The following is a 27,295-nucleotide window of genomic DNA, read 5'->3' on the forward strand; positions in this document are numbered from 1 at the left end:
TCTTGGTCGCTAAGACATCCCGTACTTCCGCATTCTACCCCACCCCTTTCCTAGGCCCCGGCGAGCCAAATCGCCTCCATTCGACCAATGGCAAAAGGCAAATGGGCAGTGGGCGGGACTTCGCTTATACGGACCAACGAAACGCGGGCTCGGCCTGGCGTAGCGCGGCCAATGACCGTGGGGCAGCCCCTGTAAAGTGGGTCGGGCGCCCCCACGCCCGCCTTTCCTCCTCCCAGCCCTGCCCCTTCCTACCTCCGTTTCAGCACAGCGCTGGTCGCAGTCTGACAGGAAAGGGACGGAGCCAAGATGGCGGCGGCCGACGGCGATGACTCGCTCTACCCTATCGCGGTGCTCATAGACGAACTCCGCAACGAGGATGTTCAGGTCTGGAGGCTACCGGAGACTTGGGGAAGATGGGGAGGGCGACATGGGGGCACGGGTGGCCCTCGCGGAGAAGGCTCAGTGTTCGCTGGGAGTGGCGGAAGGGCGCGGCGGCCAATCGGCATGCAGCTCTTTTCTCCCCAGGTCCTCGGACTCGTTGAGACGGCGTCCCGGATTGGGTTTCGGTCCAGCGGAGGGCGGGGGTCAAGGCAAGCCTCGAGAGGCCCGGGCCTGCCAAGTGCGCGCGGTGGCCCAGGTCCTGGGAGGCCGCGGCCAGTGTGGGGGCCGGCGGGCTTGGTGGGGGAATGGAGAGGGCTCCGTGATTGACGGTAGCTTCTGAATGGCCCCTTGGGATGGGGAGGGCGCGTGACTTGCTTTGAGTAGGGGTGGGGTCGCCTGACTGGTCGGGACCCGGGAGGTTTTCTCTTTCCTGGGCCAAATGAGGACTGAGAGGCGAAGGTTGCCAACCCAAATCCTGCCCTCCCTACACGTCTAATTTTGGTTTAGGTCCCCTAAGAGGAATGGGACGCAAAAACAACTCCTCACCCAAAAGGGGGGAACTAGCCAAATTTAGGAGCGAATTACGTTGGAGAATCCCTCCTCCTGCGTCCATCCTCCCGTTGACCGGGAGGTGGGGGTGGGTAGTTTAGTAAGCAGACTAACATATTTCTGGTTATGGGATAGAGTGGCACAGGATGCTGAGCCCGCCAGGGTTGGGATTGAGAACAGTTAGGACTGCAGGTCCACCTTTCACCCGCTGTGTGACCTTGTGCAAATTACTTCCCTGCTCTGAGCTTCTGCATTCCATAGCGTATAGGCCAGTGATCGTCATAGTCTCGTTGGGTAGGTGTGAGGGACTGAATGTGTTAATAATAAAAGTGAAATAAAATGGTACCTGGCCTATTGTAAGGGTCCGATAAATTTTAGCTATAATTATTGGAAGTGGTGATTGAAGAGGTCTATCCTCCCTTTAGGTTTCAATTTCTCCATTTATAAACTTGAATGGGGTGCCCTGCCCAACCTGGGCTGGCCTCATGGGTTCCTGGTAGATCACTCTGTTTCTGGTGACAGGCTGTGTTTGTACTCCTGACTCTCCACTTCCTGGTGTTTGACATAGGCAAGTTAGTTAATCTCTCTAAGCTTTGTTTTCCTCTTCTCTCAAATAGGAATAATTATCTAGTTCATAGGGCTGTTGTATGAATTCTTTTGTTCAGTAAATACCTGCCATGTATCAGGTGTGATGCCGGGGATATAGTGGATACACCAGTTGCTATACGGGAGCCAGGTATGAAGTAGGTAAACAGAGCTAAATATATTATTGTGTAAGAAGTGGTGGGAAGGAAACAAACAGGGTGCTGTGATAGTCAATCAATATTTATTGGGCCTCTATTCTGTGCAGGGCACTCTTTTAGGCACTGGTATTCAGCAGATAGGGAATGGCTGCTTTTGTGCTAGCTACAACAGCTGAATCAAGTAGTTGTAACAGAGGGGGTCTGGCTCTCACAGCCCAAAATGTTTACTGTCTGGCCCTTTGCAGGGAAAAGTTGCCAATTTCTAACTTAAATCATCTCTGTATCAAATTATTGGGTGCTTACTCTATGCTAGGTTCTGTATAAAGGCATAACATTTATGATCTTAATGAATTCTCATAACCATCCTTTGAGATAGGTCCTGTCCTTATCCACATTTTCCAGATGAGTTGGGAATGATTGAGGTTTGAGCCCTGCCCCTGCCAATTTGCTTTCTGTGTGCCCTTGGAGCAGTACCTTCCCCTCTTTGGGACCACATTCCTCATCTGCAAAATGGGGATAATGATGAAGAATCAGTGTGTACCTGGTTGTGAAGATGCAGTGAAATTGGCATGTTAAGTGGCTGCCTCAGAGCAGGTATTCAGTAAGTGATGACCTCATTCAGTGGTCATGAGGGCTAATGGTTTTACACTTGGGAAAGTGTGGTACAGGACAGTGGTAATGAACATGGGTTCAGTTCTCCACACTCTGCCATAGTAGGTTCACTAGGTTTCTATCCCTTGCCTACCCCCTACCCCTTCAAGCCAGTAAGAGGCAGAGGGCAGACTGCAGTATCCCAGGGGTTTTGGGGACTCTGTGTTTCCACTGGTTGAGAGGCCAGGTTTCTGTGTTACTTATATTCTAAGACTCACTTTTCTCATCTGTAAAATGGGGATAATTTTGTAATTTAGCGGCTCCTAGGGTTTTTATGAAGATTAAATGGGTTTAGTGCATGTAAAGTGTTTAGAACAGGACTTATTCTAAGTGTTCAATAAATGTCTACCTGTAGAAGTTGTGGTAGTGATGGTGGTGGTGAAGTAATGGGGGCTTCATCTGTCAAAGGTGCTTGGCATTTTTAAAACTACTCCAATGGTTACTTGAGCAGTGATTCTCGCTTCAGGGGTATTTTGTCCCTCGGGGAACATTTGGTGAGGAGTGCTGCTGACATCTAGTGAGTGGGGGCTAGTGATGCTGTGCAGTGGCCTACATTGCACAGGGTAGCACCCCACAGTGGAGGATTATCCAGCCCCAGATGTCAGTAGTGCTGAGACTGAGAAACCCTATGATGTGCCGAACAGTATGCTGAGTACTTTGTATGAGTTAACTGAATCCTCAAAAGGCTTCTGAGATAGGTGCTATTTTCTTTGCGTTTTCATTTTTTTTTTTTTTGTTACATTTCAAACATACCTAAGTAGAGAAAATAGTACCAAACACCCAGATTCAAGCAATTTTTTCCAAATGTTGCCACATTTGTTTACCTGTTACTCACTCCCCAACTCCCAACCCCTTTTTTTCTGAAGTATTTTTAAAATCCCAACTTCAGGAGTCAAAGCACACGTTGCGGATCCCTCCCACACCCCATTATCAGCCACCAGCTATACCAAACAGTAACAGTTTGTAGCATGTTCCTCCAGATACTTTATTCCCTCTGCATGTACTAACATCTATATTATCTTTATTTTATGCAAATTAATCCAGCAAATATTTATTGGGCATTTACTCAGCCAGGCGTTCTCCTAGGTTCTTGGGGAATAGAGTGAAGAAGACAAAGTCCTTTGCCCTTCTGAAGCATATTCTAGTGGGGAAGGAGAAACAATAAATGGATAAATACAGGTTGGAATCCCTTATCAGAAGTGTTTGGATTTTGGATTATTGCATACTGTATACATAAGGAGATATCTGGGGGAGGGGACCCAAGTCAAAACACAAAATTCATTATGTACCTTATATACATAGCCTGAAGGTAATTTTATACAATATTTTAAATAATTTTATGAATGAAACAAAGTTCATGTACATTGAGCCCCACCAGAAAGCAAAGCTGGCGCCAAAGACCCAAGGGATGCTTTTATATTTGTTACTCCTGCCGCTACCATTGTTATTTGATGATTCGCTCAAGATCAAAAAGTCTCTTGGTAGGTGTTTGCCAAATTACTATTGAGTATCTTCACATGTAACCTAGCCAAGGCTTCCAAGATTGCTGGAACTGTCTGGGTTAAGAGCTGTCAGAACTCCTGTGCGTCTGGGGTTTCTAACATTCCCCCCTCCTTGTCTTGTTCTCTCATTAGCTTCGCCTCAACAGCATCAAGAAGCTGTCTACCATTGCCTTGGCCCTCGGGGTCGAAAGGACCCGAAGTGAGCTTCTACCCTTTCTTACAGGTAATGAGGTGGACTCCGGGGTCCAGATCAAGTGGGACTGTTGCGGGATGGTTCCTGCTACATGAGAGAGGCCTTTTTGTGGCTTTAACAAATTGTTCGTAAGCATCTGCCCTGTGCTAGACACTGTGGGGTGGGAAAAGGGATTCAGAAGAGGAGAAGTGCAGTCCTCTCTGAGAGAATGGTCTAGAATGATGGAAGCAGGCATTCGTGAAAGGAATCTGGATGCAGGTAGAACCAACTTTGAATTGCAGTTCCCTGAGATAGAGTTGGCAACTTTAGGCAAGTTACTTACTACATTTTTCTTCTATAAAATGGGAATAATCATCCATGCTCTGTAGTGTTGATATGAGCATTAAATGTTAATAATAATTGCTAGCATTTATTACATGCTTACCATGTGCCAGGCAATGTTCTAAACCATTTCTTTTGAGGATTGAGTTAGTTCACATAAAGTGTTTAGAATGGTGCCTGTACTCAGTTAATGTACATCACTATCATCACTGAATTAATCTCACCGCAACACCTTAAGGCAGGTAATGCTACTATCCCCATTTAATAGATGAGGAAACTGAGGTGTAGAGAGGTGAAGTAATTCATTTGCCCAAGGTCATAACAGTTAGGAGGTTACTGAGAAGAGATATTTAGTCATTCTGGCTTCACAGTTGACAGTACTGGTTAATGACTCATAGCACACTGTGTGTATTGAGAGGGTGGAGTGAAGGAGAGAAGGGCAGAGGCAGGAAGTCTACTTGGGAGACAGTGGCTAGGAGCAGTAACCCTGGGGTTGTCTGCCTGGGTTCAGTCTCACCTTGGTGTGCTGCTTTCCTCATCTGTAAAATGTGGATGATTATATAATACATGCTAGGGTTATTGTGAAGATTCAATGAATTTAATACATAAATGTTAGCTTTATTATATTATAGAGTCACATACAGTGTTATAATAATAATTCAGGTGGGCCAGAGTAGTGTGGGAGCCATAGACTGAAGAGGAGCCAGTGATTCAGAGAAAGCTTTCTTTGCACTGTTGGTTTCCCAAGTAGTATCAGATTTTCTCTGCTTTGAGCTTCAATCCATTGTAAAATGTTCAAAATAGCAAGTGCCTGATACCCTGTGTCTTTTAGGAAAGAGGATACTGTTTCAGTCAGAATAAGCTAAAAGCCCTCTCTGAGCTCACACCTACAGAACATTCAGAATTGGTTCTATGAGGGGAAAATGACCATAGTGTATGAGTTTACTAGGGACAAAGTACCACAGACTGGGTGGCTTAAACAATAGAAATTTATTTTCTCACAGTTCTGGAGGCTAGAAGTTGGAGAGCAAGGTGTCAGCAGGATTGGTTTCTCCTGAGGTCTCTTCTTGGTTTACAGATGGCAGAAGTGCAAAGATCAGGGTGCTGGCAGGGTTGGTTTCCTCTGTAGGCCATCATGGAAGAATCTCTTCCAGTCCTCTCTCCTTGGTTCATGGAAGGCCCCCTTCTCACTGCCTTGTTCTCACATGGTCACATTGCTGAATGTGTATCCCTGGTGTTTCTCTGTATATCTTACTATCTTTCTGTTATAAGGACACTAGTAAGATTGGATTAGGGCCCATCCTGATGGTCTATTTTAACTTAATTAGCTGTTTAAATGCCCTATCTCTAAATATAGTTAGATTTTAAGGTACTAAGGATTCTGATTCAATATGTGAATCAGAGGGGAGGAATACAATTCAGCGCATAACAAATGGAATATCCCCACCTAGTTAAAAAGACCAGTATTGGTAATTTTTGGTTATAATTTCTGGGATGTGGGTAGGTTCCACAGCAAGTCAAGTCACCTGTGTGTCTACACTCAGACTGTAAAGTAGCCTGCCATTTAAAGACTCAGGTGAACACTGATGAAAAGTAGCCTCAGAATTCCCAGGTTTGTCCTTGTGGTTTCATTCCAGAGTTCTATGAATGTAGGTTCCCTGAGCCAGAGGAGAATAATTTGAGATCTACCTCTAATCTTGCCCTGATATGTCTACAAGTTAGGAAGATTAGAAGCAATGGGAGCATTTCCTATTTAAAGTATCTGGGTTCAAAAACATTGTTTTTAGTATTAGTAAGGTATAAATATTAATGTCTATTCCATAAGTCTCTTCCATTATGAGTTACATGTTAGTCAAGCCAAACAAAGTTTCTGTCCTTGCAGAGCTTCCATTCCAGTGGAGGAGACCAACAGTGCAAAAGGTAGTGAGTGATGAGACCAGAATGAGAATGAAGAGGTCACAGCAGGTTTTCCTGGGGGCATGACCTTTGGCAGAGGGCCCTGAATGAAATGGAGCTACCAGCCATGTGGGACTCTGAGGGAATAGCATTCCAGGCCAGGGGAGAGGCAGGTGTGTGCTCAGTGTGTTGGGAGTGCAGTAGTGAGGCGGCTGTGGGTTGAGCACAGTTGGTGAGGGAGAGTGAGGTTAGGACACAAGGTTGGAGAAGTACAGTGGCCACATCATGTGAGATCAAGTTTCTCAGAAACCATTGGCAGATTGTTGTGGGGAAATGTCACTCTGGGTTTGGGAGGAGAATGGATGGTGTGGGGGTAAGGGTGGAAGCAGGAAAACCAGTTAGGAGGCTGTTGCAGTTGCTAAGGCAAGAGCTGGTCATGGTCAAGGTGATGTCAGGATGGAAGGGGTGGCAGGCCTGGCTTACAGGGGCAGGGGCCTTCCGACTTGGGAGGTTGAGGGGACAGTTCTGTGTGGTTGGAATGGTGGAAGTACAAGGTGCTGGCAGTTCACATGTGTCTGGTTTTCAGCAGCATGGCTTGGCCATGAGGTCTGAACTAGAGATGGAGATGAATAAGAGTTGAGGCTGTGGAAATGCATAAGGTCTTCAGGAGATAGAGAAAACTGCTCGGAGGGTGGTCTTAACTGTGTGCAGAGGGAGTTAGGGAAACTGAGGCTGGGAAGGAGCCCAAGAACATGGTGTGTCCAGGGTCGCACTGGTGAGAATTTATTGATAGAAGAGGCAGAGGTGTGCCAGGCCCATGCTGAGCTCTTCACAGAAATCATTTATTTCCCTTCAGTCTCAGAACAACACTGTTGTGATTTGGGGGATGAGAAAACAGACTCAGAGAGGTGAAGTGATGAGTTGCTGTACAACCAGCCAACAGTAGAGCGAGATTTGAACCCCCCATAAGGTGGAGATGAGGATAATGACTACTTAAATGAGAGAGTTCTTGTAAGGAAGTGACCCAGAAATTGAACCCACCACTTCTATTGGTCAGAACAAGTTCACATGACCATGCCCGCTGCAAGAGAACCTGGGAAGTGTAGTTTGTTGCTGGATTGCTGTCTACTCAGCTTCAACTCAGGAGGTTTAAATGCTGATAGATCCAGGGATGTTAACATCTTCTGCTGCAGAGATCAGCGGTCACCGTAGCCTCAGGGAAGAGATGGAGCTTGAGGAGAAAAGCCTTTGGATTTAGGCATTAGGAACAGAGCAGTTCTCCCTTCACATAATTCATTCTTTCAGTAAACCTGAATCGATCTGCTGTGCTCATCTCTGGCAGGAACTGGGGCATGGAGAGGAGTCAGTCCTCTGGGCTCAGAGTATCATAGCCTTTATAAAGACTCTAGTAAAGGTGGCATGGGGGAGAGGGAACAGGAGCCCAGATAGAGTTTTTGGGGGGGCATTCTACATCCTAGAAATTTTCCATGAAGCAGTAGCTGAACCAAATCTCCAAGGATAAAAGGAATTTTCAAGGCAGAAGAGAAAGAAATTCCTGACAAAGAGAACAGTGCTGAGGGTAGAACCTGGACCCAAACAAATAAGCTCTTATTTACCATGCTCTGCTCTTTATATACCTGATCTTATGTGTTCCTCACTGTAGCTCACTGAGAGGAAGAGATGATTAGCACCGTTTTACGGGTTCAGGAACTTGGGCTCGGAGAGATAGAATCACTCACTCAGTTCCCCTCACCTAGTAAAGGGCAGAAGCAGGACTTGGGGGCTCTGTCATCCAACCCAAGCCTGTGCCTTCATCTCTCTCCCAGTCCAGGTGGAGAGCGGGAGGGAATGGGCAGGAGCGAGACTGAGTGCTGACAGCTGGGGGAGCTGAGTGGAGCCCGCTTGTTCGAAGCTTGGGTTACTGATGGTCTGGGGTCAGACTTGGGGTGCAGCTGTAATGGAGTCTGTCTTGGTTCACCAGATACCATCTACGATGAAGATGAGGTCCTCTTGGCCCTGGCAGAACAGCTGGGAACCTTCACTACTCTGGTTGGAGGCCCAGAGTACGTGCACTGCCTGCTGGTGAGTGGAAGGCAGGGAAGTCCCCTTGCCAGCCTCCTGGGGTCAGACATGTGGTCCTGCCAGCAGGTCAGGGCAGGGAGGGCAGAATGTGGGAGAGTCTGGTGATCACTTTGGAACAGTGGCCTTAGACATTCGCTTTAATTGAACCAGTCAGTAGTGGTATTTAATATAGTATAATAATACTGTAAATGTAGTTGTTATCCTTACCATTTACTGGGCACTTACTTGACCTGTGCCAGGTCCCATATAAGACTCTGGGGCTTTTTAGCTGCTTTTTGAAAATCAGACTTGGTTTTTACCAGTGTTATCCCGTAGTGACAATTGATGGAGCTGGGAAACAGCTGTCCTCCCTGGGCCACATGGTTTCCAGTTTACCATAATTCTGCCTTTCCCTGTCTACACCCCTCTCCTTCCTCATCCCCATCACCTTTGCTGATGGCTTCGTTCTGTTGCTTGCTGTCCCTGAGAAATTTCCACTTACGATTTCTTTCTGCCCTAAATACCTGTCAGGCCAAGTTGGATTTCAGTCAGAGACCTCTACACCTTTATTTGAACCAAATATATTGGAATAAATTGAGTCTTCCTTCACTAGGTCAGTAATCACTGAGTGCCTCCCCTGTGTTAGGAATGCTGCTGGGTTCTGGGGACACAAGGGAGAGCCAGTCAGATGTCCCTGAAGGGGCACAACCATTCCAGGCCTCACAGTAACTCACCAGTGAGCGGTCATGAGCTCCAGGGCCCCCCAGAAATGTGAAATCTTGGTAACAGTCACAAGAACTGTGTCAGAAACTGTTAATTGCACTTTTCATTTGGAGGCTCTGGAGGCAAGTGGCCTGGTTTTAGATCCTGACTTGTAGCTATTACTGGCTTAGGCAAGTTCCTTGGCCTGTCTGTGCCTTAGTTTTCTTTTTAAAATGGGACAGTTACAGGATCTAACTCACAGGATTCAGTGAGGTAGAATAAGCACCCCTGGAGTTGCGTGATGCAGTGGCTCTGCTTAGAACACCTAGTAAATAGATGTTCCGGTCAATGTCAATGATGATTGTTGTACTTTGAGAAGCTAAGGACAGGTGGAGCCCTCTCCTTAGAAAGTGACATGTGTTCTAAGATTCATGGACCCCAGTGAAACTCCTTCAAGGACCCCTAAATAAGAACCTTTGTGAAGGCTGGGATGAGGGGATCAGAAAAGATTTCTCTGAGGATATGAGCCCTCAAGGGGATGCAGAGTGGGGCCCAGGGCTGGGGATGGTGGAGAGGGAGCCACAAGGTGACCTTGTGTTCTCACCATAGCCACCACTGGAGTCACTAGCCACGGTGGAAGAGACGGTGGTACGCGATAAGGCAGTGGAGTCCTTGAGGGCCATCTCGCATGAGCACTCGCCCTCTGACCTGGAGGCCCATTTTGTACCACTGGTGAAGCGTCTGGCGGGTGGCGACTGGTTCACCTCCCGCACCTCAGCCTGTGGCCTCTTCTCCGTCTGCTACCCCAGGGTATCCAGTGCTGTCAAGGCGGAACTTCGACAGTGAGTCTCTACCCACTTTGGAAGCCCCAACCTTTCCCCCCAGCTCAGTACCCTTTTCTAAAACCTCAGCCTCCTTTAGGTCTACCTGGTCTCAAACGCTCGTGTTGTACCACCTGTTAGAGAGGCCGTGTCCTTGAGAATGTGGTATCTGGACACGGCCAGGTGTAAACTCACCTGGCTCTGTCTCTTGGTCATATAGGAAATGAGATGATGATAGTTCCTTCCTCCTATTGGTTATTGTGATGATTTACAGGAATTATCACATATAAAGTGCTCAGGGCAAAGTCCAGCACATAGAAACACTCAACAAATGATGTCTGATGTTGCCTGAGGCCTGCCCCAGTTCTAGAACCCTGGGCAGATGCACCATCTCAGTTTTCAGCCTCCTCCTCCACCACTCCCCAGGCTACGGAGCATCAAGCCCAGGCCCTGTAGTATTATTCATTCCAGAACACTGATTTACAGCTGTACACACGTGCTTATATATCTATGCTAGCCCCTCTCATCTCTAACTGAAGCAGTCACTGCTGAAAACTAAAACCTTTCAGTAGCTATAGACTAGCATCTTAGTTAAGCAGTTTTATGTGTTCATAATAATATAATCAGCACCTACCATTGACTGTAGATTTATTACAGGCAGACAAGCTGCTAAGTGGGTCACATACATTATCTCATTTAAGCCTCACAACACCGTATGGGGTAGGTACTATTGTTAATATCAGCTCCATTTCATAGGACTGGGAAGACTTATAGAGGGGTGATCACTTGCCCAAGGTTACCCAGTCAAAGCCAAGACCCAGGTGCCTGCAGAGTCTGTGCTTGCTCCTCTCCACTGCTTTGTCTGCTGCCTCAGGATCCCCAGGGGTTCCTTCTCCTGAGCCCCATCCCTGACTCCCAGGTATTTCCGGAACCTGTGCTCAGATGACACCCCCATGGTGCGGCGGGCCGCAGCCTCCAAGCTGGGGGAGTTTGCCAAGGTGCTGGAGCTAGACAATGTCAAGAGTGAGATCATCCCCATGTTCTCCAACCTAGCCTCTGACGAGCAGGTAGGTGGGTTCTGCTGCCCAGCTCTCTGTGCTGTCTCCTTCTGGTGGACCCTGCCCCTGAAAGAGAATCTCAGAGCTCAGTGGGGACTCTGCTGCCCTCTCCCTGCTCCAATCCTCTCCCCAGGACTCGGTGCGGCTGCTGGCGGTGGAGGCATGCGTGAACATCGCCCAGCTCCTGCCCCAGGAGGATCTGGAGGCCTTGGTGATGCCCACCCTGCGCCAGGCTGCTGAAGACAAGTCTTGGCGCGTCCGTTACATGGTGGCTGACAAGTTCACAGAGGTAGGTGAGGGACTGTTGACACTGGCCCATAGGTGGGGACGCCAAGGCCCTCAGAGGGGAAGGGGCAGGGCAACATATAGGAGCTGAGTTTTTCATTAGGCCAGCAGAATCATCGGGTGTTTGAGCAGTAAGATCTTTGTGAGAATCCAGCTAGATCTTACTTCATATGCCAATCTTGGTTGATTGATGTGACAACTTATAGTCCTGTGTTTGAGAATTCAGAGGCCAAGTTCAGACTTCATAGAGCAAGGTATCACAGGAGCAGAAAGTGTAGCATGTGTGGAGTGTTCTGATGTAATCTCCTTCCTTTGGCAAAAAGGAAGATACAGCCTAAAAACTTTAATTGACTGGTTAGAGTAACACCACCAGCCAGGCAGAATGGGGACAAGGCCCCAGGTCTGTGACTTTCCCAGGACAGTGCTCTTTCAATAGGGACTCAAATTTCCTCATCCCACAAACATGTTTGTTGAGCACGAACTATTTGCTGGGCACTGGGGATACAGTGAATTCGGCACATTTCCTGGGCTTCAAGGAGAAAGGCAGTCTGAAGGGAGGTCAACTTAGAGGGGGATTTGGTAATAAAGTGTCACAGATGTGGGGCAGACAGATGTGTGTGAGGGCAGACAGACTTATGTGGGGCCTGCAAGTATTGAGGAGATGAGGTGCTGCTGTGGCTGGTTCTAGAAGATGAGTGTGGGTGCGAGCTGAGATAGGAACTGTGTTCCAGCGAAAGGACAAAGAACCCTCGGAGGTGAGAGCAAGTGGTAGCAGGAACATTCAGGCGTGGATCTTGGGGGCCTAGCAAAAGAGCAGATAGGAGAGATGGGCAGGGTCAGATCAGAGAGGCCTTGTGCCACCCTGCCCTGTGGCTTCCTTTTCCTGTAATTATACTTACTTTCACTGATGTTTGCTGGAAGGTCTCAGAGCCTCGGAATACCATTTCCGTGGACCATCTGTTTTCCCTGCAAAGATGTTAGAGAAGCGTGGCTGTGTGGACATGACATGTCTGGGAGGCTCAGCACCATAGTTAGGGAAAGTTCTTCCCGACAGCATACACTGGATCACACTGGGTCTTAGAATGAAAGCTCCACGAGGGGAGGGATTTTAGGCTGTTAAAACAGTTCTTGGCACACAGTAGATACTCAGTAAATACAAGGGAAGTTCAAAAAGTTCATGGAAACATGGAATTAAAAGATAAAAATTAAAAATATAAACAAAATATAAAGAAAGTTTAAAAAATATAAACTTTATTTCTCAACATAAGCTCCATCAAATTTAAGACACTTTTATAAGCAATAATACCAGCCATTTAGTTCATCCCTAAAGAACTGAGGATCCTCGGATTTTAACCATGTTAATGCAGTCTTTTTACATTATTACCTGAAGAAAAATGGGTGCCCTTTAAAGATTTTTTAAGATTGGGAAACAAAAAGAAGACAGAAGGTGCTAAATCAGGACTGTAAGGTGGATGCCTAATGATTTCCCATGGAAACTCTCCCAAAATTGCCCTCGTTTGATGAGAGGAATAAGCAGGTGTATTGTCGCGGTGTAGAAGGACTTTTGGTGAAGCTTTCCGTGGCGTTTTTCTGCTAAAACTTTGGCTAACTTTCTCAAAACACTCTCATAATAAGCAGATGTTACTATTCTTTGGCCCTGCAGAAAATCAACAAGCAAAATTCCTTGAGCATCCCACAAAACTGTTGCAATGACCTTTGCTATTGACCTATCTGCTTTTGCTTTGACGGCACCACTTCCACCTCTTGGTTGCCATTGCTTGTGCTTTGTCTTCAGGATCATACCAGTAAAGCCGTATTTCATCGCCTGTTATAATTCTTTGAAAAAATGCTTCAGGATCTTCATCCCACTTACTTAAAATTTCCATTGAAAGCTCTGCTCTTGTCTGTAGCTGATCTGGGTGCAACAGTTTTGGCACCCATCAAGTGGAAAGTTGGCTCAACTTTAATTTTTTAGTCAGAATTGCATAAACTGAACCAATTGAGCTGTCTGTGGTGTTAGCTATTGTTCCTGCTGTTGATCGTTGGTTGTCTTCAGTTAGGGCACAAACAAGATTACTTTTTTCCTTGGAAATTTATGTGGATGGTCTGCCACTGTGGGGCTTCATCTTCACCATCATTTTGTCTCTACTAATAAGTTATCTATTTGTAAACTGCTGATTCCTTTGGAGGCATTGTCCTCATAAGCTTTTTGTAAAGCGTCAGTGATTTTACCTTTCATCCACCCAGGCTTCACCGTAAATTTGATGTCTATTCTTTCCTCAGTTTTAGCAGAATGTAGGTTGCTCTGATAGGGGATCTTTTCAAACTGATGTCTTATCCTTAGTGCCTTAAACTAGATCCTGTTCAGACATGTTTAGTACAAGTTTATTTTGGTGCAAAAAAATTTTGAAATCCATGCATAGTTTTTCCATAATGCACATTTGCCACGAACCTTTGAAGATGCTGTTTGCAATGTGAATAAAAGGCAATGTTAGAACAAGATAACGTGAGGCCCTTCAAGGTTTTTACTTCTTTATTCCCTTCTTAGTAATGAACAATCTTGCTTTCTAGTAGATTTTCAGGAATCAGCTTTGCAGCAGGACTCATGGACGTTTCCTTGTCTGGTGCCATGAATCAGGCAAGGCCTAGTGTGCCTTCCTCTCCATCAATCTTTATGTTTTATTTCAATTACAAAAATAATACATGTTCTGACCAGGCATAGTGGCTCACACCTCTAATCCAGGCATAGTGGCTCACACCTCTACTCTGGGAGGCTGAGGTGGGAGAATTGCTTAAACTCAGGAGTTCAAAACCAGCCTGAGCAAGAGTGAGACCCCCATCTCTACAAAAAATAGAAAAATCAGCTGGGCGTAGTGGTGCCTATAGTCCCAACTACTTGGGAGGCTGAGGCAAGAGGATCACTTGAGCCCAGGAGTTTGAGGTTACAGTGAGCTATGATGATGCCACTGCACTCTAGCCTGGGTGACAGAGCAAGACTCTGTCTCAAAAAAAATAAAATTAAAAAAACCATGCTTCTGGTAACAAATCTTTAAAAAATACAGATTAACATAAATCAAAAAGTGGGAGCTACTGTTATCAGTAGAATGTTTTGGATCAGGTAACAGAAAATCCAACCCCAAATAGCCTGAACAATATGGAGATCTTTTATTTTTAATGCAGATAACATTATACAGTGCCCTTGTGGGTGCTTATTTTGCTTCTGAGGTATCTGAGGCTCAGAGATGTGAAGAGCCTTGCCTGAGGTCATGCCGTGGCACTGGAATTAGATCCTAGCAGTGATTCTAAGGCCCATACTATGACCCCTAATTCTGGTGCCTTTACTTTAATTTTGGCCTCCTTAGCCCACGTACCTTCTGGACACTTTGACTCTCCCTATCCCCCTTCTTCCTGTCTGCAGCTCCAGAAAGCAGTGGGGCCTGAGATCACCAAGACAGACCTGGTCCCTGCCTTCCAGAACCTGATGAAGGACTGTGAGGCCGAGGTGAGGGCCGCAGCCTCCCACAAGGTCAAAGGTTGGTGCTGGCAACCAGAACACAGCAAGTTGGGGGGGTGTCCGAGAGGCCAGAGGTAGAACCAGGACATCAGGTCTTACCTCCCGCTGCCTCCCTCTCCCCTCCCACAGAGTTCTGTGAAAATCTGTCAGCTGACTGTCGGGAGAATGTGATCATGACCCAGATCTTGCCCTGCATCAAGGTAACTGGGAGTTTGTGGGAGGAACAGAGCAGATCTGAGCCTGCCAAAAAGAGTGGATGGAGACTGGGCTTTTGAGATAGCCAGATGTAAACTAGGTTCCCAGCCACCTGAGACCAGGCAGCTCTTGGGTTTAAAGCAGTTAGGAGTCCTGAGGCTTAGAGCTGACCTTGCCTGGAAACCCACAGGTGACTGAGTCCCCTCATCCACAGAGCTTTGGGATTGGGGTGAGGGCTGCTGGGAGTAGGGGTCATTTAACTCTAAGTAGATGGGACTTGTCAAAAATGACAATTTCCCCCATACCCTAAGTCATCCCGTGCTCCATGAGTGAGAGGGGCAGAAGCAGGCTGTTGTCTCATAGCTTTTTAGGAGTTGGCATCTGCTTGGCCACTTGCCACTACAGGGTTTGCCCTGACCCCAGTGTTTGTCCCCTTCCTTCTCCCTTGCAGGAGCTGGTTTCAGATGCTAACCAACATGTCAAGTCAGCCCTGGCCTCAGTCATCATGGGCCTCTCTCCCATCTTGGGCAAAGATAACACCATCGAGCACCTGTTGCCCCTCTTCCTGGCTCAGCTGAAGGATGAGGTAAGGGCACCAGGAGCAACCTCAGCTCTGGGTTTACAGAGGTTACAGGTGGGTCAGCTGCTTACCCAGATTGTCCAGGAATCTCCAAGAATCTCAACAGACACCAGAATCTTCACTGAGTTGAATATTTGTGAGCACAACTGTCTGTGCATCCACGCATTCATTCATCAGGCAGTTTTGCGTGTCCTGACTCTGTTAGTTCTTTCCTGGGCATTAGGGATACAAAAAAAAGAATAAGACAGTTTTGATCCACAAAGACTTTCAGAGACTGTCAGTGGGGGGAGACAGTTGGGCAGTCATTCATTAAGATGTGGTTTATGTTTTCAGGGTTCAGGCTAAAGTGCTAAAGTAGAGACCGCGGAATACGTATGGCTTCAATAAGATAGAGGGTTATTTCTCTCTCAGTGGTCCAGGCAGTCCTACAGTGGTGGGTTACCCCTGCCGACCTCAACTCTCTGGGTCTCAGGCGACTGTTTTAGTGTTTACCGTTTCCCAGCCAGCATGAAGGGGGAAGGTGCCAGACAACAGCAGGCCTCGTTCTCATAAGGACAAGGTCCATCACCTCTCTTCACATCCTGTACACCTGTTGGCCAGGGCTGGTCACATGACTGTACTATTAATAGCTATTCAGGTTGCCTGGACTACAGAGGATGAGAGAGTGTACTGAGTGATGACTGGAGAGGTCACTGGGGTGACTATTGGGGAAGGAATTGGAACTTGACTTTGGGGCAAGTGGAGGAGCCGGAACAGATGTGGATGTTAGAAAGGTACCCTGAGGCTTATGTGAAGCAAAGATTGAAGTGGGTTGGCCAGAGGAGATGCAGGAAGACCAAACTGGATGCTGCTGTGGGAGTTGAGGAGAGCAAGTGAGATTGGACTAGATTGGACTAAGTGTTATAGATGAGGCTGTAGAGATGTGGAAGGGTTCAAGATTGTTCAGGTGCTAGAAGGAACTATGTGGGGATGGTTTGCAGGCTCCTGGTTTTGCCTTGGTGGTGACTAGGCAGATGGTGGGACCATTTGCTGGTGTGTGACCAGTTAGTGTGAATTCTTTGCTCCCATTGCCCTCAATCTCAATATCCCTCCCTTTTCCTCATTTCCCTGTCTCTTTTTCTTGCACACACACATGCACATGCATAGTGATAAGAAGCTGGAGAAAACACTGCAACAGAAAGCATTGCAACACATTTGAGTCCACCCTCCCCCAAACCGCCTGCCAAAAATCTGCTACAGTAGTGATCTCTTAGTCTCAGAATCAACAATCAAGGGTTTTTATAAAAAAAAAAAAAAACATTGAAAACAGTGTACTTCTAAAAGAAAAGCTTAGTATTTTTTTTTGAGACAGAGTCTCACTCTGTCACCTTGGGTAGAGTGCAGTGACACCATCGTAGCTCACTGCAACCTAAAACTCCTGGGCTCAATCAAGCAATCCTCCTGCCTCAGCCTCTCTAGTATCTGGGACTACAGGTGTGTGCCACTACACCTGGCTGATTTTTCTATTTTTAGTAGAGATGGGGTCTTGCTCTTGCTCAGGCTCAAACTCCTGATGTCAAGGGATCCTCCTGTCTTAGCCTCCCAGAGTGGTTTGTTTACAGGCATGAGCCACTGTGCCCAGCCAATAATCTTATTCATTTATTTATATCAGTTGCTAATACTTTGAACCATAATTAATTTTCATAATGACCAAAATTTTATAATCTAAGTAATTTATTTCCACATGCAAAAGATTTCTTTTATACTCATGCTTTTGTAGATCGAACTTTTTATAAATATTTTTATTTGCTCTTGATGCTTTAATGGGCATAACTTGGCTGGTGAGAGCCCCTCAAGTTGTCTTCTGTCTTTTTAATGCCTCTCCAGGGCCTTGGAGAGCATTTTACCTTCTGGCATCAAGAAAGTGTCCAAGTTCAGCTTGAGTGTGAGGGCAAGCCTGCATGTGCTAAAAGTGTGCTAGAACTGGAGCATTTCCTGCTCCAGTTTCACCTTCAGCAAGTACTACCTGGTAATCATATGCCGCCACAGTCTCCCAGGACAGCTTCTCTTGCAAAGAAGAGAAGAACCAGGATGGTTTTCTTGGTGTGAGATACTCATCTGGCTTATATTTGGAACTTCGATTTTAGATTTATAATCTTTATATTTCACATTTTGACTCTCACCAAGATTTACATACTTGTCTAAATAAAAGGGGCCCACCTTTTTCTTGCTACACCAAAAGAGAAGTCTTTAAATGGGTAAGGCATATTCTTCGAGCCTTTTCCTCTTGTATTCAGCACACTGGGTGTACTCTCCCTGGAGCTGGGCAAGGGCCAGTCCTGTCTTTGGAATGTGCAGGATTTGAACAACCTAGGCCTGCCGAGTTAATACTTTATTGCACACGCTTGCTTATTTGATTCATTGATTCATTTCAGTGCTTTTTTTTCACTGCCCCCGCTCCCAAAAAAAAAAGACTAGGGTAATTTTGACAAGGAAACAATTTTCTTCCTTCTCCTCTCATTATCCCTGAGGTAAGATTCATGGGGAAACCCTCATCTCAGGAAGGCTTCTCTTGAGACTGCAGGGTTCCTTCCATAGCTCTGTGAATTAATGTCTCAGTGAATTGCATTGCAGCTTGGGGAAGTACACCTGTTGGCAGAGGAGGCTTAGTTTGACTCTTATGCTGCTTCAGAGCCCCTATCCAAACTGGCAGTGTGCTTTGCTGGGCACACAGTTCTTCCTCATGTCCAGAGGTGAGACTCCCTCCCCCACAATGTGGACATGTACAATATTTTTACACCTTTAGAATTATGTCTTGCTAGCCTTCTTCAGGGAAAGGAAAGAGGCCCATTCCTGGTTGAGAACATTTGTACTTAAAGTCCTGAGTATGTGCTAACTCCTTTCATTCTTCACTATATTTGAGAAGTGAGCTGCCCTTCTGAACTCGAAGCAGTTCAGGGCTTTATGGAGTTCAGCGTGGCTTTATGTATGCTAAAGATGGGTTTTTATTATGCCTCAATTCATTTAATTTTCAAAGTATTCAAGAAAGAATCTCCCTCTTTGTTGGATATTGTAGATGCATTCGTGTGGTGCTGAGGGAAGAAAAGCATACCTCCACCTACATTTCTAGGTCCTTGAATCTGACCACGTCTCAGTCCACTCAGTTTGTCTGAGTCATCTATTAACTCTAATGGAGTGCTTTTATTGCATTACCCAGTTGTAGATTCTGACACATATACATGCAAATTAATTCGTTTTTTCAAACTGGGGGTTAAGATGGTGGACATAGACAATTCCTGCTGCAGAAATCTTTCTGTAGAGAAAGAAAGAATGGGTAAAAAGCTTTTATTTATGACCATTTTTTCCTAAGGAGAGCCTATCTTCAGAGCACCTCTATTGGGCCCAGGTCCCAAAGAGTCATTAGTTATAGAAGCCAAGGTGGAACAAAGCAAAAAGGATTCTGTTAGGTTTGGTTTTGGGGGCAAAACTACTGGTGGGAATCATTTTGTTAAAGTTTTGCTTTAGTAGGAAAAGAGCACTGGGATGGCTTTCCTAATACCATTGTGACATTTGAGGCTTTTGCAAACATAGGGTATAATATCCCTTTTAATAGAAGGTAAATAAGCTTACAGTTGAATCATTTCAGTTTATGTTACATAAATGAACAATGTTTCAAGACATTTGAAGCAACTATATCTAGTGGACTGTTTAAAGGGATGTAACAGAAAAGAAGAAATTGATGAGCACCAGGGCAGTTCCTATCCTCTTCCTGAGTATTCATAGCTTTGGGAAGAAATAAATTAATACAGCATAAGGAAAGAAATTATGTTGGTTCTGACATATTTTACCTGCAGACTAACTAGCAGAATACTGGCTGTCTTCCATTCCTAAAGGAGAATCTTGTTATTTTGAGAAAAAGAGACTTATGTGCTTTTCATAAAGGAATTATTGATGGTGGGAGCTCTTGGGGAATTTCATTCTAGAGGTGTCAGTTGAGGCTGTCTTGTCTTCCTAGCGATTCCCAGTACTGTTATCCATTGCTGTTTCTGTGTCCCCAAGACCACCCTTTAGGTTCAATGATTTGCTAGAATAACGTGATACAGATGAAAATCAGCAAAGGAAAAAGGTGCATAAGAGAGAGAGCAGTTGCAAGTTTCCAGTTATCTTCTCCCAGTGGAGTTACATGGACAGTGTTTCTTAGGAAGCTCAAAAGAGTAGCAGAGAAAGTGGAAGTAATAGAAATGATAAGTTCCCACACATTAACCCTTTTTGTGTCAGACACTGGCAGGCACTTCACTCTGGTAGCCTCAGTCACCCTTTGAGGCCAGGTGGATATTTCCATGTTACAGACTGATGTCCAGAAAGGAACCCTTATCAGAGGGCTCCCAGCTAGCAAGCGACAGAGCCAGGATTAGAATCGTGTGCATGACTGTTTTTTCAGGGTACCATATATTCCTACTGTGATTCCTACAAGTCCTTTCAAAATAAATAAACATTTCTTATGATGCTATTATAAGATTTTAAAAGCTAGCTTAACTTAGTGATCCATGCTGCTTGCTCTGTGTATGCCTTTACTGTGTCTCCAGGTCTGGGAGCTGGGCTTGGGCAGTAGAGGCCCTCAGGGGATGTCCATCATAGGAAGTTGATGCAGTTGAGCTCTTCTTACCCTGGGTTGCTGTGTGCAGTGCATTTTCTCAGAACCTTCCTGTCCTTTCCTCAGTGCCCTGAGGTGCGACTGAACATCATCTCCAACCTGGACTGCGTGAACGAGGTGATTGGCATCCGGCAGCTGTCCCAGTCCCTGCTCCCCGCCATCGTGGAGCTGGCTGAGGATGCCAAGTGGCGGGTGCGGCTGGCCATCATAGAGTACATGCCTCTGCTGGCTGGACAGCTGGTAAGCGACGAGGCTTGGGGGCCGGGCAGCTCTGCCCCAGGGAAGGTGGACTGCCAGGGTCCAGTCACGGTGCAGTGTGTCCAGGGCTGTGGTGGGAGATCTGGGAGCTTTGAGGACTCGGTGAAAGCTGTGACAACTGCCTGGGGAGTTGGAGAAAGGTACCCAGGAAATAGGACCTTAAAAGATGAATAGAATTCAGTAAGAGAGATGAGAGAAGGGAGCACTTCGGGTGAAGTTGAGAAGTGTCTGGTCTTTCTGGGCTGGGGTAGTTTTTCTGGGGTGTCGCTGGCAACTCTTCCTGCCCATTCTCTCTTGAGCCCTTACCTCCTTTTATCCTGCAGGGGGTCGAGTTCTTTGATGAGAAACTCAACTCCTTGTGCATGGCCTGGCTGGTGGATCATGGTGAGTACCTCCAGCAGGGTAGCAGGAGGAGACTGAACTCCAGAAAGGATGGGTGGATTAGCTGAGGCTGGTGGGGGCATGGAGAAGGCTGAAGTCACTTCCTCATGCCATCGGATGCTCATATGGATCAGCTCCCTTCCTTGTTAGAATCCTAAAGAATAGAGGAGGAGGAGGACTTAGCAGATCACCCAGGGGCTGCCTGGTATAGCAGACAGTCGGAGGGCCACTAAGCAGACAGACTTGGATCACACCCTCCTGGCTGTTGCAGCTTAAGCCACTTGCCATCTTTTAGCCCCACGCTTATTCTGTGGAACATGGGACTTCTCATCCTAGTCTCTCAGGGCCATTGTGAGAACTCCTCATTGTTTTCACTAAGAGTGGTAAAAAACAAAAGTTAATGTTTTTTCCTATCAGTATTGAAGTAGTAAGTACTAAATAACTTGCTTAGGTGAATCACTTATTGGATCCTCAGTTTGCCCATCTGTAAAATGAAGTCAGTATTGGAACCTACCTTTTGGAGTTGCTGAGAAGATACCTTATGAAAAGAAAACCTTTATTAGAGCACATAGTGAGCCCTATTTCCTCTTCAGCTGGAGTTCATTGGCTCATATGTGGTCTGGCACCTAGGGGCTGCTCAGTAAGCAGCGGTGAGAGTGGCTGTTACTCCTTGCCCACAATTTAGTCCTTCACCTCCAGAATCACCACCCATCTCACCCTATCCCTTCTGCAGTCTATGCCATCCGCGAGGCGGCCACCAGCAACTTGAAGAAACTGGTGGAGAAGTTTGGGAAGGAGTGGGCCCATGCCACCATCATCCCCAAAGTCTTGGCCATGTCTGGAGACCCCAACTACTTGCACCGAATGACTACACTCTTCTGCATCAATGTGAGCACCCCCACTTGCCTTCTGGCTCATCCTGGGGGAGCTGGAGTGCCTGGGAGAGGAAGTATGGTGGAGGGTCCCCAAAGGAGGCACTTGGCTTGGAAAGGGGGAAATAGCAGGGATCTTTGGTCACAGGATGAGTCCTTGGGGGAATTACAGGCCAGGGATTGGGCTCCCAGGGTCAGGGTCACAGGGCCTGGGGTTGGGGACTTGCATGGTATGAGACCCTGGGTTAGGGAGACTTGACCTGTTAGAGCAGTAATCTCTGGTGCTTTATGAGCACCTTTCTTCCCCACAAAATATATATGTGTATCTACTTACTATACAGTGGTTAAGTGTGCAGGCTCTAGATCACACCTAGTTTTAAATTTTGGTTCTGTCACACATTAGCTTTGGACCTTGGGGAAATTACCCTACCACTTAACTCAGTGCTTCCGTTTTCTCATTTGTAAAGGATTCATACTGGTAATCACAGTAATTCACTCATCAGGTTGTGAAGATTATTTGGGTTATGCATGCAAAGGACTTAGAACAGTGGGATGCAACCTTTTTGCCAGCAGGGACCGGTTTCATGGAAGACAGTTTTTCCACAGATGGGAGGGGTGTGTGGGGGGGAGAGACTGAGCTCAGGTGGTGATATGAGCGATAGGGAGAGGAGTGGCTGTTATATGGATGAAGCTTCGTTCGCCCACCGCTCACCTCCTGCTGTAGGCCCCCCCCCCCCCACCTTCCCTGTTCCTAAGTTTCATGGAAAGCCAGTATCAGTCTGTGTTGGGGATTGCAGGCTTAAAACAGGAACATACAGGGAATATTCCTATCTGTTTGCTTTTATTATAATTATCTCATGTATTACTGTATACTTATAACCCATACACATAGCTAGAAATTAAAGGATGGGATTTAAAAACAAATATAAATATAACTGAGCGTTGTGATAATTTCTTCCTATGCCATGCTTTGGAGACCACTGCACTGAGGAGGGATCCCCGGGGGTTAGAAATCCAGGCCCATCCTCAGAGCAATGAAGGAAAGTTGGGGATAGAAGAATTGGGGCATCCCAGAAGAGAGACAGGGGGTCAGGGGGGTGTTAGGAGGGTGTTAGGGGAGTTGGGAGATTCAGGAGGATAAACTGCCCAAAGAGTTAGTGAGGGCCTGATGATCACCAAGGTGGCCGGATCAGAGGAAGAGGAAAATAGGAGTTAGCTAGGAACTTTGCAGAATCACTCCTCTGCCACTCACTGGCCCCTAGGTGCTGTCTGAAGTCTGTGGGCAGGACATCACCACCAAGCACATGCTGCCCACGGTCCTGCGTATGGCCGGAGACCCAGTTGCCAATGTCCGCTTCAATGTGGCCAAGTCGCTGCAGAAGATTGGGCCCATCCTGGACAACAGGTGAGGCCTGGATACTCCACATACACCACCAGGGGCTTGTTTTGGGCATCTTAATTTTTTTTTTTTTTTTTTTTTTTTTTTTTGAGACAGAGTCTCACTTTGTTGCCCAGGCTAGAGTGAGTGCCGTGGCATCAGCCTAGCTCACAGCAACCTCAAACTCCTGGGCTTAAGCGATCCTACTGCCTCAGCCTCCTGAGTAGCTGGGACTACAGGCATGCGCCACCATGCCCGGCTAATTTTTTCTATATATATTTTTAGCTGTCCAAATCATTTCTTTCTATTTTTAGTAGAGACGAGGTCTCACTCAGGCTGGTCTCGAACTCCTGACCTTGAGCGATCCACCCGCCTCGGCCTCCCAGAGTGCTAGGATTACAGGTGTGAGCCACCACGCCCGGCCTGGGCATCTTAATTTTTGACCTTTAAAGATAGAGCCCAGGGTTTGGAGGCCTAGCACCGCTCTTTGCTTGTTGTGTCACCTTCGCCTGTCCCTTCTCCTTCCCAAGGTCTGTTTTTTCAACTGTAGAATGAGAATTCACAGAATGGAATGGAAGAGAGGGTGAGGGGATGGCAATTCTATATACCAGCAATAAATCATTAGAAAGTGAAATTTTCTGTTTTTTGAGACAGAGTCTCACTCTGTCACCCAGGCTAGAGTGCCATGGCATCAGCCTAGCTCATACCAACCTCAAACTCAGGGGCTCAAGCGATCCTTCTGCCTCAACCTTCCAAGTAGCTGAGACTATGGGTGTGCGCCACCACACCCAGCTAATTTTTATTTTCAGTAGACCACTCTTGCTCAGGCTGGTCTCAAACTCCTGAGCTCAAGGGATCCTCCCTTCTCTGCCTCCTAGAGGGCTGGGATTATAGGCGTGAGCCACTGCACCTGGCCCTAGAAAATGAAATTAACTAACAAACTTAGTATATAAATGTGTCTGGAATTTATATATAATTGCACCAAAACCATAAAATAGTCAGACATAAATTAATGTGCAATGCATAGCACCTCTATTGAAACTATAAAACATTGTTCTGAGAAATTAGAGAAGACCTACATAATGTTCATGGATGGGATAGTTCCCCGAATTCAATTTTAGATTCAGTGTGAACCCAATAAATCTTAGCAGGTTCTTTAGTGGAAAATTGACAACTTGATTCTGGAAATAATAGGGAAATGCAAAGATCTGAATTAGCCAAGGCAATCCTAACAAAGTTGGATGATTTACACTCCCAGATAATGAGACTTACGATGCCACAGCAATTAAAATAGTGAAGTGTTAGCATGGGAATAAATTTAAATCGCTCAGTGTAACAGAATCATGGGCACAGAAACAGACCCACACGTATATAACAGCAGGTACCAGTGTAGTTCACTGTGAAGATGTACATATTTTCCACAAATGGCTAGGTCAATTGGGTATCTCTGTAGGAATAAAAGAACTATCTCGGTGCATAAACATTAATTTGAGATGGCAGATCAGAACCATAAAGATTAAAAAAAAACTTCTAGAAGAAAGTGTAGGAAAATACCTTCATGACTTAGCATAGGCACAGATTTGTTAAACAGCAACTAAAGGAAATGATTGGTAAGTTGGCCTTCAGTAAAATGAGCAAGTGTTCACCAAAAGACAACATTTTAAAAATAAAATGCAAGCCCCTGACTGGGAAAAGGTATTTGAAATGACCTTATGTCCTTCATACATTCCTTCTCATATTTCTGAGAAAGGACTTATCCAGAATGCTTGTCAACAAATCAATAAGACAAGGAAACCCCTAAAAAGAGATGGGCAAAAAAACTTAGACACTTCAAAAAGAGGATCTCCAAATAGCCAATAAGCATATCAGAAAGTATTCAACATCATTAGCCTTCAGGAAAAGGCAAATTAAAACTCTATGAAATATCATTACACATACCCCAGAACAGCTAAACTTAAAAAAGACCCAATTGTGCAAGTGTTGTTGAAGGCATAGAACAGCTGGAACTCCCATCTGTTGCAGGTGGGGCTATAAGTTTGGGATCCAGTCCCTCTGAAAACCAGTAGAATTTAGTGAAGCTAGTTGTACATCTACTCCTAGGTCTATATCCAAGAGAACTGAGTGCTATTTGTCAAAAGAATGTTCATGGTAGCTTTATTCATAGTAGTGATAAAGATGGAAACAGCCCAAATGCCTGTCAGCAGAGTGGATAAATTGTAGTCTATTCATACAATGCAAAACTGTATTCAGCAATGAAAACACAGATGGCTCTCTGCAAGCAACAACACAGGTGGCTCATAGACCTCATGTTGAGAAGCCAAACACCAAAAAACACACCGTTTATATCTGGCTCAAAAATAGGCAAAACGAGTCTAGATGATAGAAGTGAGAACAGTGGTTATTTGGGGGTAAAAGGGAGCTGTCAACTAAAAAGGGTCACCAGAGCCTAAGCTGCTGATTTCTCTCTGCATCAACAATTACAAAGTCATTGTTCCAAGATACAACTTCACACCTTTATGGTTTCTCTGTGAGGTCTACCTTTATTCCCCAAAACAATTGAGTTTCAGTGCAGTTGGATTTCCCTGGGCACCCTTAGATGAGAGCAGATGCCTCCTCTGGCTCCTACAGGGCTAGAACTTGCCCTTTGAGCCACTTACTACTCCCCTATTATCAGTTTGGTCTGTGTCTTCCTCCTTGGCCCAAGGGCCACATGGGCAAGAATCAACAGTGATTTACCACTGTATGCACACTTAATACCCAGTAGGCCTTAGTAAATTTGTGTTAAATCAATGAAAGACATCCATTTGCTCAGCCTCAGAGACTTGTAGGTTCTGTGATTTTATGTTCCACTTTCCCAGATGCTCTAACCTACCTCTTCTGGACCCCAGCGACTTCTGTCCTAGTTTGTCAGACCTTTGACCTTCAAAGTAATTGTATCTAGGATCTCAGAGACCTTTTTTTTTTTTTTGCAGTTTAGGTTTTATTTTATTTTTAATTGACACATAATTATACATATTTTTGGGGCACAGTAGTGTTTTGATACATGTATACAGTGTATAATGATCAAATTAGGGTAATTAGCATATCCATGTCCTCAAACATTCATCATTTCTTTGTAGTGGTAACATTCAAAATCCTCTCTTCTAGCTATTTTGAAATATGTAATATATTATTGTTAAACCATAGCCAGCCTACTGTGCAATGGTCAGAGACCTCTAATTCGTGTGTGTGTGTGTGTGTGTGTGTGTGTGTGTGTGTGTGCGTGCGTGTCTCCTGGACTCTTGAGACTCCTCCTACCGTGTGTGTGTGTGTATGTGTGTGTGTGTGTGTGTGTCTGTGTACACCTTCTTGCTCAGGATCCCTCTGCCTGCCTGTCCCCAGCCCAGCCTAGCTCACTCCTTTCCTGTCCCCTTCTTGTTCCAGCACCCTGCAGAGTGAAGTCAAGCCTATCCTAGAGAAGCTGACCCAGGACCAGGATGTGGATGTCAAGTACTTTGCCCAGGAGGCGCTGACTGGTAAGGCCTGTAGAGTGAGCCCAGGCAGAAGGGTGGTCTGCAAGGATAGCACGCGGGCTGTGGGCAGCCGATCCTGGGGAGGGGGAGGTGCCGCAGCACTGTAGGCAGAAGGAGAGCTGCGGTTCTGATTCCTGCCTATTCCTGTTTTCCCAGTTCTGTCTCTCGCCTGATGCTGGAAGACGAGCCAACTCTGGTGTCCACCCTCCAACTGCCCCCAAGTCCTCCCTTGGGGAGGCAATGGGGACCTTTGGTTATCTCTCCCTGTGCATGGTCTGACCCCAGGCCCCTTCCCCCTGCACGGTTCCTCCTCTCCCCAGCCTGGGAAGACTGCTCACTGACCACCTCCCTGGGGCTGGGGGAGCATGAGGTGGGACAGGATGGTGACCCTGGGGCCACTCTGCCCACGTTGGGGAGAGACGAGCGCATCCCAGGTCATTGGTTCCTGCTGCTGTAGTGGGGATGCCCTCCCCCATCTACTTCTCGACCTCCTTTTCTCCCCTCTCAGTGGTTTTTTTGTGTCAACTGTGTCGTTTTTATTTTATTCCTTTTTTTTTTTTTTTTTTTGCCCTTTTCACAGAGAAATAAAGGTCTAGAAATAGTCTGTCCTCTGGTCTTAGTCATCAGCATGGAGTAGGGGACACCACCTCAGGGCCATGGTCCCTGCCCTTCTCTCTGGGGAAGCCCTAGCTATGGGACCTGTTACACCCCTCTATCCCAATAGTGGGAAGGATTCTCTGGAGAGCCCCCCGGGAGTGCAGCTGCCCTACAGGGTAGGAGGGTCCACAAGGTGTGTCTGGCCTGAAGAG

At 46.2% G+C, this 27,295-nt stretch overlaps 1 protein-coding gene across 1 annotated transcript; it reads left to right on the forward strand.

Moving 5' to 3' along the window:
* Window positions 1-27,090, forward strand: PPP2R1A (protein phosphatase 2 scaffold subunit Aalpha). The gene is made up of 15 exons (XM_045532654.1): window positions 1-384; window positions 3,959-4,049; window positions 8,218-8,318; window positions 9,609-9,841; window positions 10,740-10,887; window positions 11,012-11,167; window positions 14,582-14,696; window positions 14,807-14,877; window positions 15,324-15,458; window positions 20,152-20,325; window positions 20,667-20,727; window positions 21,458-21,612; window positions 22,859-23,001; window positions 26,398-26,489; window positions 26,643-27,090. Exons 1-15 carry the CDS (start codon window positions 307-309, stop codon window positions 26,657-26,659), a joined length of 1,770 nt encoding a protein of 589 aa, XP_045388610.1. The 5' UTR covers window positions 1-306; the 3' UTR covers window positions 26,660-27,090.
* Window positions 27,091-27,295: the final 205 nt, after the last annotated feature.

Source organism: Lemur catta, chromosome 19 (genome assembly GCF_020740605.2).
Source record: "Lemur catta isolate mLemCat1 chromosome 19, mLemCat1.pri, whole genome shotgun sequence".
Taxonomy (NCBI): domain Eukaryota; kingdom Metazoa; phylum Chordata; class Mammalia; order Primates; family Lemuridae; genus Lemur; species Lemur catta.

What these genes read in the sequence shown, in the direction of transcription:
- PPP2R1A (XM_045532654.1), top strand. Translation starts at nt 307, where the DNA reads ATGGCGGCGGCCGACGGCGATGACTCGCTCTACCCTATCGCGGTGCTC. An exon ending in TCCGCAACGAGGATGTTCAG is followed by an intron (nt 385 to 3,958) that starts GTCTGGAGGCTA and finishes TTCTCTCATTAG; the next exon opens with CTTCGCCTCAACAGCATCAA. An exon ending in ACCTAGCCTCTGACGAGCAG is followed by an intron (nt 10,888 to 11,011) that starts GTAGGTGGGTTC and finishes TCCTCTCCCCAG; the next exon opens with GACTCGGTGCGGCTGCTGGC.